The sequence below is a fragment of the Epinephelus moara genome, chromosome 14 (assembly GCF_006386435.1).
Source record: "Epinephelus moara isolate mb chromosome 14, YSFRI_EMoa_1.0, whole genome shotgun sequence".
In the NCBI taxonomy this organism is placed as follows: domain Eukaryota; kingdom Metazoa; phylum Chordata; class Actinopteri; order Perciformes; family Serranidae; genus Epinephelus; species Epinephelus moara.
In genome coordinates this window covers 5164859-5175744 of record NC_065519.1, presented here as the reverse complement: position 1 = coordinate 5175744, position 10886 = coordinate 5164859, and the positions used below count along the sequence as shown (strand labels likewise).

Sequence of the window (10886 nt, the reverse complement as noted above, 5' to 3'; positions counted from 1 at the left end):
TAATGAAGCAATGACATTTTATGTCCAAAAGGTCAAAGGTCAACTTCACTGTGACATCATAAACACTTTTCTGGCCTTTACTGAAAAAAGATCCCTCATATTTTCTAAGAATTTTAAGACAAAACACTCCTAAATGAGAGGAGCACTTTGATCATAAATGAAGCTGCATGTATTTTGAAAACAATTTTTTTTAACCCATTGATTATATTATAGTTTACAGAAGGGTTCTTAAAGTCAGAAACATGTTACAAACACCTCCATCTCAAAAACCCTTAACAGGGGAAAAATTACCAATGGAATTTCACATCAAAAAATATATATGAAGTTTCTTAAAAGTTACATTTTTACTCTTTAAACTCACTTAAAAATGTGCGGAGACACATAACTGCATCATTCCCTAATAATCTCTTAATTACACCACTAAGAATTCATAATTTAACGTGTTACATGATTAGAAACTGAGATTTACAGACTGACACCAGGGGGCCGGGATGTCCCTTTATTTGTTGACATATCGTGGATCTGTGGGTGGATTTCCCTGGAAATGGAAACCAGTGAAACCAGTGTGGCCAGTAACTGTCTGAAGGAAAGCATGAAAGTAGGACTTGTCTATCTCCAGATGGTGGCAGTGGTGCAACTCTTCAGGGTGCAAGTTGCTCTTCTAGCTCAAAGAAGAAGAAGAACAACAACAGGGCCGAAGAAGAAGAAGAGCAGCAGTGGTGTTGTGTCTCAGCGGCTCCAGACTTCCAGACAATTTTCATCAGAGACTTAATTAAACAACCGGAACCACAACATTTCAGCGGGTTGTCCGTTTGGAAAGAATCGTGACTGTTCAGCGGAACTCGGTGAGTTTACCGGCAGGTTCGGCTCTGTAGAACCGGGGACGGAAGTTACTGAAACTTCACAGGTCATTTAACAGCTGAGCTAACAGGCTAACTGGCTAACTGGCTAACTGGGTTTAAATCAGCACGGTAATAATCAGTTGCCTCTGTCTGTCTGTCTGTCTGTGTGTGTGTGTGTGTGTGTGTGTGTGTGTGTGTGTGTGTGTGTGTGTGTGTGTGTGTATTCGCTTTTAATGCCTGCACTCTGACATAATTTAGGGTTTTTTTGTCCTCAGTGAAGAAACAGAAACAGTTTCAGACACACTATAACTCATCAAGTCAAATCTCACCGGGCTGCTTAAATATATTCAATGAGATTATTAATATTTTTAGGTTCTAAAATTCATCTTTATGGTTTGTAGCAGTGACGTCACAGCATCTACATAAGAAAAATATTACATACACATTTTTATAATGTATGAAAATTATCTCCATTATTATTATCTGTTCAGGTTTCTTCATACTTATTTGAGTGACATTTAAAGAGAGAACAAATCTGTCTGAGCTCCTGCTGTGCTCAGGCTGTGATTTAGGTGTGCTACAGCAGCGGTTCGTCTGCATAGAGGTTACGATCCGACTACAATCTGGCTGTAATCCGGTTTTAATCTGGCTGTAATGTGGCTATGCTCTGGCTGCAATCCAGCAGAACTGTGGCTGAGCTCTGGCTGTGGTCTGGCGGAACTGTGGCTGCAATTTGGATGTAATCTGGCTGCGCTCTGGCTGCATACCGGCTGTGATCTAGGTGTGCTCCAGCAGCCATTTGTCTACATACTTGCTATGATCTGGCTGATATGCGGCTGAGCTCGGGTTGAGTGCCTGCTACGCTCCGGCTGCGTACTGGCTATAATCTGACTGTTACCCAGCAGTGATTCGTCTGCATCCTGTCCACAATCTGGCTGTAATCTGGCTGAGCTGTGGCTGCAATCTGGCGGAACTGCAGCTGCGATTTATATGCTATCTGGCTGCGCTCTGGCTGAGCTCCTGCTGAACTCAGGCTGCATATCTATTCGTCTGCATACTGGCTACGATCTGGCTGTAATCTGGCTGCGCGCTGGCTGTTATTTGGCTGAGCTCAGGTTGGGTGCCTGCTATGCTCTGGCTGCGTACTGGCTATAATATGGTTGTGATCTGGTTGTGCCCTGGCTGTGACCCAGCTTCAATTTGTCTGCATACTGGCTACGCTCCAGCTACAATCCGGCTGTAATCCAGCTGTGCTCTGGCTGTGTACCGGCTGCGATTTGGCTGTGACCCGGCTGCCATTCAGTGCCCTTTTACTGTATCTGTCTTCACACACGTCCTCAGTGGACGAACTGAGAGAAATTTCATCATCATCCTCCCTCCTGCTCTGTGATTGGTCGACTGGCTGCTCGGTGGATGTTTGAGGTCAGTAACTGTTTGTTTGTTTTTTTGTTTTCTCAGATCAAATGTTTCTCCTGAGACGAACTGCCGCTCTGCAACCTCGTATCTCCAGACTGTTTTCCTCTTTACCCACTTTAACTCTGTACACTAAGGTAACAAACCCTCGCATCTCCAGACTGCTTTTTCCTCCACCCACTCTAACTGTTTACTAAGGCAACAAAACCTCGTATTTCCAGACTGCTTTCCTCTTTACCCACTCTGACTGTATGTACTAAGGTAATAATAAATCATTTTCACTGTGTTAACTCTTCAGTACAATAATATTATCGATCATTGTCTCTGTAGGATCCATGTCCTCTGTGTGATGAAGCTAAAGAAGAGCTGGAACCTTTCAAACACCGGGTGAGACTCGACACACGTTCACAAATTTAAACTCGGTATTACCTTAGCACCACCTGCTAGGCAACAAAGCCAAATGTCACCTGAGTCCTCTACTCCATTAAATCAAAAGAGAATATATATATAAGAGACAGGAAGGCATCTTCTTCACTGATCTTTTAAATCGTCTCTAAATGTTTCATTTACAGAAAGTTCAGGAAGAAGTTTCAGTTTCTATTGAAGTAAAAGTTTTATATTTAAGTCCAACAGAGAGACGTTCCTCTAACTATCCGATCTGTCTCTGTCGCTACAGTTTGTCTTACAGCAGGTGGACATCACTCTTCCAGAGAACAAGGCATGGTTTGACAGGTACAGGTGGGACATACCTGTCTTCCACCTGAATGGACAGTTTGTGATGAAACATCGAGTGGACATGGTGCTGCTGGACAAACTGCTGCGGGACGCTGAGACGCAGAAAACATGACAGTTTATTATCTGTTTGACTGAAAAAGATCAAATAAACAGAACTGATCGATAAATGTGTCTTTACATGTTTGTTATTTAACATTGATGAGTCAGGTTTCAGCGAGTCAGAGTAGAGGATCATTAGTGATGTCACTGAGATGTCGATTAAAAACAAGTTATGAAGATTTTAAGTGTAAACTCACTGATCTGTTAACAAAAGTTTAGTTTGCTGTCAAACATGTAACAAAAAACTGAGACAACAAACTGCATTTTATTTGTGAAAAATCTTTAATATCTGTGATTGCAGCACACGAAATAAACAGTATTCTTTTATGAAACATAAATATAAACATGGGGCTGAAATAATAGGATGGAATCAAAAGGAAAAATACAAAGAAATTAATTCTGCTGCTGAAAATAACACCTGAGTCACCTGATGCTCCGAGCTCATCAATATTTAACTTGCTGATGGTTCGGACTCTCTGGCTGTCGGCCAGTCACAGCCCTCCTCCTCCTGTGTGACCTGGAAGTGCTGTGAGGTGGTGTAGAGTGTGCTGGTTGTCACAGAGACGGTCAGGTGTGTTTTTTTGTGAGGTGAAGGTGTGTTGATGGCGTCCAGCATCAGCAGAGCAGAAGATGTTCAGTTTGCTCTGCGGAGAGCCAAGAAAAAGATCAGCAACCTGCAGCAGCAACTTGACAACAAGTAAGAGACACCGAGATACAAGAGATAAATATGTCTTTATATCTGTAGCAACTAAAAAAGTATGTAGTTAGGCTGAAGGTGTAAATGTTCGATTCCTTTAGTTAAAAGTGTGAACTTTGATCCTTAAGAAATGTGAATGGTATGTTCCCTTAGTTTAAGTTAAAGGTTTGAAAATGTTCTTCCTTCATTTAAATGTGTGAATGTTAGGTCCCTCTGACGTGTAAACATTCTGTGAACATTTGGTTCCCTTACTTGCAGGTGTGAATGTTTTGTTATCTCAGTAATAGGTGTGAATGTTCAGTTCCCTCAGTAATAGGTGTGAATGTTCGGTTCCCTCAGTTAAAGCTGTGAACATTTGGTTCCCTCAGTTATAGGTGTGAACATTTGGTTCCCTCAGTTATAGGTGTGAACATTTGGTTCCCTCAGTTATAGGTGTGAATGTTCAATTCCCTCAGTAATAGGTGTGAATGTTCAGTTCCCTCAGTAATAGGTGTGAATGTTCAGTTCCCTCAGTAATAGGTGTGAATGTTCGGTTCCCTCAGTTAAAGCTGTGAACATTTGGTTCCCTCAGTTATAGGTGTGAACATTTGGTTCCCTCAGTTATAGGTGTGAATGTTCAGTTCCCTCAGTAATAGGTGTGAATGTTGGGTTCCCTCAGTTAAAGGGGGGAATGTTTGGTCCTGCAGAGCTGTGAACGTTCTGTTCCTTTAGTTTAAGTTTAAGGTGTGAACATGTGGTTCTTTCAGTTAAAGGTGTATATGTTTCATCCTTATGATGTGTAAACGTTCTGTGAACATTTGGTTCCCTTACTTACAGGTGCAACTTACAGGAATCAGGTTTTCTTTCCTCAGTTATGAACGTTTTGTTCCCGTAGGTAAGGGCTTCAACGTTTGGTTCTATCAATTAAAGGTGTGAATCTTCTGTCCTTATGTAAACGTTCTGTGAACATTTGGTTCCCTCGGTTAAAGGTGTGAAAATCCAGTTCCCTAAGTTAAAGGTGTGAGCTCTTGGTTCCTTCAGTTAAAGGTGTGAATGTCTTGTTCCCTCAGTTAAAGGTGTGAAAGTCCGGTTCCCTAAGTTAAAGGTGTGAGCTCTTGGTTCCTTCAGTTAAAGGTGTGAATGTCTTGTTCCCTCAGTTAAAGGTGTGAAAGTCCGGTTCCCTAAGTTAAAGGTGTGAGCTCTTGGTTCCTTCAGTTAAAGGTGTGAATGTTTTGTTCCCCCAGTTAAAGGTGTGAATGTTCTGTCTTTATGAGGTGTGAACGTTCAGTAAACATTTGGTTCCCTTACTTTCAGGTGTGAACATTTGGATCCCTTCCTTACAGGTGTGAGGGCTTTGTTCCCTCAGGCAAAGGTGTGAATGTTTGGTTCTTTAGATTATTGTTACAGGTTCCAACGTTCGGTTCTTTCAGTTAAAGTAGTGAACGTTTGGTTCTCACTGTTAAAGGTGTGAATGCTAGGTCCTTATTAGGTGTTAGCATTCTGTGAACATTTGGTTCCCTTACTAACAGGTGTAAACATATTGTTCTCTCAGTTAAAGCTGTGAGCATTTGGTTTCCTCAGTTAAAAATGTGAATGTTCGGTTCTTCAGAGGTGTGAACGTTTTGTTCCTTCAGTCAAAGTTAAAGGTGTGAATGTTCGGTTCTCTCAGTGAAAGGTGTGAATAATTGGTCTTTATGAGGTGTGAACGTTCAGTAAACATTTGGCAACATTTGAATGTTTTGTTCCCTCAGTCAAAGGTGTGAAAGTTGTGATCCTTAAGTTGAAGTCAAAGGTTTCAACGTTCGGTTCTTTCAGGTAAAGATGTGAATGTTCTCTCCTTCAGGTGTGTAAATGTTCTGCGAACACCAGGTTCCGTCACCTAAATGTGTGAGTGTTTTGTTCCCTCATTTAAAGTTGTGAACGTTTGGTTCTTTAGAGGTGTGCAGGATCTGTTCCTTCAGTTAAAGTTAAAGGTGTGAACGTTTGGTTCCCTCACTTAAAGGTGTGAACAGTCGGTTCCCTCCGTTAAGGGTGTGAATGCTGTCTCTTCAGTTGAATGTGTGAACAATCGGTCTTTCAGAGGTATCAACAATCAGTTGAAGATGTCACGTTCGGTTCCTTCAGAGGTGTGAATGTCAGGTTCCTTCAGTTGAAGGTGTGAAGTGAAATATAAGAGTTTAATATATCTTCATTATTTACATTGCTCGGTTACATATTGGACAGAGGAATGCTGGGTAATGTGTTAGAGGACAGAAGAATGTTGGGTAATGTGTCAAGAGGACAGAAGAATGCTGGGTAATGTGTCAGAGGACAGAGGAATGCTGGGTAATGTGTCAGAGGACAGAAGAATGTTGGGTAATGTGTCAGAGGACAGAGGGGATAGAGGAATGCTGGGTAATGTGTCAGAGGACAGAGGAATGTTGGGTAACGTGTCAGACGACAGAGGGGATAGAGGAATGCTGGGTAATGTGTCACAGTGTGGTACAGATTAAACAGCCAATAAGCTGCAAGAACCATGTGACCTGCAGGTCATGTGATCAGATGTATACACTCACTGGAGACCAGCTCAGTTTAACTGGTCCTGCTGAACTGTACTGGTCCTCAGCAGGGGAGTCAGTCAGTCGAACTGGTCTGATTTATTTTTCTTCAGATGTGTAACCCTAACGAAGAAGAAGTTTGGATCTGATCTAAACTGATCCAGGATCAGTCTGTGGACTCTTCAGCAGAGTTTACACACCGCTGAAGTCTGATGGTTATCACTGTGTTTCTGATGTGAAGGTGTGTTTATGTTTCCAGAGAGACCAGTTTACTCAGTCCAGAGGAGACCAGTTCAACATGGACGCCCAGCAAGGAGCTCCGGGACTCTCTGGTGGACATGTACAGAGGTAAAATACTTATACTACTACTGATACTGAAACACGTGTACAGAGGACAGAATACTACTACTACTAGTAGTAGCTACTACCACTGCTACTGATACTCATGTACAGAAGTAGAAATATTACTACTCCCACTACTGCTGCCACAGAAAACATCTTCATCCTTCAGTCTCTTTTATTTAAAGTATCAGTGACATGTGACCTGATATTTAAAGCTACCTGCAGACTGACTAAAGAAAATGTCACACCTGTATATCTCGTGTTTCTGACTCTTTAAACATGTTTTAGAGATGTGCTGAAAACAGGTAGTTTGAGGATGAGGAGGCAGATGACGTCACTGAACGAAGTGAATGATACAGACGGGCTGTGATATGATCCCGGGTTTGTGTTTAAAGCCTAAAGCTTAAATTTCATGGACAAACATCGCTGCAGGAACTGTTTCCTCCATCTGTCAGCTGTTCAAGAAGAAAGTGAGCAGGTGTAGTATGTCAGATTATCCACCAGGTGGAGCTGTGGTCCTTGACAGAGCTAAACAGCAACTCTCAACAGAGAGGAGGTCAGAGGTCACAGCACACACAACTGCTGCAGGAACACTACTGCTACTGCTCCAACAAATAATAGTAATAATAATAATAATTATGATGATAATGTTTGTAGAATAAGTATCTGTCCAACAGCAATCCCAAAATGTCTTCATGTGTTTTCGTACTTAAATACCATACAAGAGGCATTCATCAGTCTTACTACAGGTGAATATATAATTTGAAAACTACAAATTACAGTACAGATATGACAAAAACAATAAACAGATACATCATCATAACACACATAATTATTGATAGTCAATAAATAATCAAATGTGATTGGCTGAGGGCTGTTGAAGAAAAATAAAGGTTGAATTTAATCACAGTTTTTCTTTTTCATAAGTTTTTAATGACAAAAAAAATCCATGATTTGAAATTGAATGAGCCGAGGAGTAACCGCTTATTTTAGTTTAAGGTGTGATCACACGGTCCTTCAGTTAAAGGTGTAAATGGTTGGTCCTTCAAAGGTGGGAATAATTCAGTTAAAGAAGATGTTAAGGTTCTGTTCCTTCAGTTAAAGGTGCGAACGATCAGTCCTTAAGATTTCGGAATGTTCGGTTAATTCAGTTTAATGTATGATTGGTCTGTTGCTTCAGTTGAAGTGTGAATGTTCTGTGTCTTTAGTTAAAGGTGTGAACGTTTGGTTCCTTCAACTAAAGGTTTTAATGTTCAGTTCTTTCGGTCAAAGGAGTGAATGCTCAGTTCCTTCAGGTAAACATGTGAATGTTCTGTTTCTCCATTTGTAGGTGTGAAAGTTAGGCCCTGTTTAGACGACAACTGTTTCCTCTAAAAATGGAAAAGTCTGTCCTTTGCGTTTTAAAAGCTTCTGCATTTATATGACAACGTCATTGAAACGATCCCCGTTCACACGGAGCCGCAAAATCTACAGGAAATGCTGTAGTATGCACGCCAGGCCAATGGCTGGCAGTGTAAACTTGCAAAGCAACATCACGGCATGACGCCACCTGTCTGTGCTGAAGCGCCTTCCTCAACAACGCGGTGATTACAAACCAAAACAAAGAAGACACAATGACGAAAGCACGCACAGATAACTTTGTCTGGATGGACGACGAGGTGGAGTTGCTACAGTAGATCTACACTTTGCTGGAGAAGCATTGATAAATTCAACAGGGTGAGCGGCACAAACAGAGCTCGGCGTTGTTGTTCTGTTGGTCGACTTTCTCGCGCATGCCTAGTGACTGGAACCGTAATGCGCACGTGCGAAAAGTGTCAGTTTTCAGAGGAACTGCATATTGCAAGTTTACATGACAACGGAGATGCTGCCGTTTCCAAAAAATTGCACTTTGGAACCCGTTTTCAAAATGTTGTGTTTTTAGGCACCCAAAACGCCGCTGTCGTGTAAACGATCAGCCGAAACGCAACTAAAGTTTACCGTTTTCAGTTGACATCGCTATTGTGTAAACGGGACCTTAGGTTCCTTGATTTGAAGCTGCGAACATTGGGTTTCTCAGTTAAAGATGTGAACGTCGAGGTTCTCTTCAATCATTGGTGTGAACGTCAGGTTTCTTCAGTTATAATTGTGAATGTCAGGTTTCTAGAGTTTCTTCAGTTAAAAATGTTAACGTCAGGTTCCTTTATTTAAGCTATGAACATCAGGTGTCTTCAGTTAACCCTATGGGCCCGAACGATGCATATCACGTGAAACAGCGGAACTGTAGCTTTCCGACAAGACCAGGCACTTGTCAGTAGTCCAATGTTTTCACATCAAAAAACGATGATAAACTTACACTAAAATTATGTATAACAGAGCTTTCATACAGCTCTGTACACACATTACTCTTGGATGGATTACTCGCGAATGCAGGCTCGCACAGAAATGCCACGCATATCACATGAAAGCGCAGGACCAGAGCTTTCCAGTGATACCACACACATCATTGTACTGTCATCCCATCACGCTATAAATCCAGATCAATTGTCTACAAAATAAAAACCTGATGAATTTCTTTACAATCCATGATACAGATCTTGTTATCAGTCACTTCATATAGTGAGGAATATCATATCTTACCACGTCTTAGGCGTGCGTGTGTTTCTTCCTGTCTATCCACATTTGTAGTCCGGCTTTCAAGATGCAAATATCTCCATATTGTCCAGTTGATACTCCATCAAACTTTGTATGACAAGACCAGCGTACTTCACCTTTGCGCACCCAGACAACTGTAGCCTAATTATGCATGCTGACAGGGCCGTAGTCACCATTTAAGAATTTAGTCACACAGATTTGTTTTTTCATTGATATAAAATACAGGCACATAGAAGGACATGGATATAAAAATAAGATATAACGTGCACGTAGCCTTTAGAATGACTGTGATATGAGCTCAAAAGTAAAGGCAGGAAAAATACCCCCAAAAAGGCCGAGGGCCCATAGGGTTAAAGGTGTGAACATCAGGTTCCTTTATTTAAGGTATGAACATCAGGTGTCTTCGGTTAAAGGTGTGAACGTTGGGTTTCTCCAGCTGAAGGTGTGAACGTCTCTCCGTCCTCCTCAGTAATCTGATGCTGATCAGATCCTCATGAACATGGCAGAGTGTAATCTCCTGTGTAAACCCGTCTGGAGGACGTCAGTATATTTAGAGTTGGTCTTTTCCTTCCTCATTAAACAGGCTGGATGTTAACACAGAGGATGAAACCTGCTGGAGATCAATGACACCCATGATTATTAGTTACTACGGCAACAATGACTTAACCCTCCCTCTCCACAGCTGTTCATGTTTTAAAGTCATCCACCTGGAGTATGAGCTTGTTTATATCTCATTGGCCGATACATGAGTTGATCGAGCTTCAGCTTGGTTGTTTTATTTTGTAGGAGCCTCTGTGACATCACACATGGTGAGAGGATTGATTGAGGGTTATGAAGTGTTGATCTGAGCTCCAGACTCTCATCTGACTCTGTAGTTTGTTCTTTGGGGATTTAACGTAGCGACAGTCTGGAGCACCTGGACACCTGAGAGTGTCATGTGTTGGTGGTTCTGTTGTCTAACTCCTGATCTAAAAACGAGATTGGTTTAGGGCCAGATAACACTGCATTTTACTTTGTGTGTGGGATTTTGTGTCTCACTAAGCTAGGTCATTTTGTGTCTGTTGTATTAAACTTTAGGTGACTCTGATAGTTCTGGTCCCAGACTGGTCCTGAGGCAGAACACTGGTTGAACTGGTTTGGGAGCAAAGTGTCAGGACCAGCTGAGTGGGGCGTCATCTGTCCTTGTCCTTTGTCTTTTAACCAGATTAAATATTTTAGTCATTGGACGAAAGAAATCCGAGTTAATGTTAACAGCAGCTCGACTCACAGTCCCCCGGATCCCCATTTCAACTTAAGAGTGAACAACTTAATTCAGTGTTTTTATCAGTTTAAATCACTTGGTGTTTTGAAGAGGAAGAAACCTCTGCGGATAATTGCGTTCCCAGTCAAAACCTCCTGAACAATGAACACTGAAGGAATTCTACCCTAAAAACAAGCAGAGCCTCTAGAGACAACTTGAGCTAATATTAGCAGCAGCTCAGCCAGCAGCTCCTCCTGGTGTCTGGCCGCTGAAGAACGTCACAGAAATATAGACTTTTAACTTCAAGTTAGGGTTGCAGCAGTATGAGATTTTTACGATAACTGTCTCAGAAAATATCACAGAATTATTAT

The 10886-nt window shown here is 41.6% G+C and overlaps 1 protein-coding gene across 1 annotated transcript in view; it reads left to right on the top strand.

The window, feature by feature from the left end:
- Positions 1 to 574: 574 nt before the first annotated feature.
- Positions 575 to 10886, top strand: part of mipol1 (mirror-image polydactyly 1) — a 51297-nt gene continuing 40985 nt past the window's right edge. Inside the window, exons 1-2 of the mRNA XM_050062235.1 lie at positions 575 to 845; positions 6562 to 6650. Of these exons, the coding sequence (XP_049918192.1) occupies positions 6641 to 6650 (10 nt within the window). The 5' untranslated portion in view covers positions 575 to 845; positions 6562 to 6640. The remainder of the gene's footprint in view (positions 846 to 6561; positions 6651 to 10886) is intronic.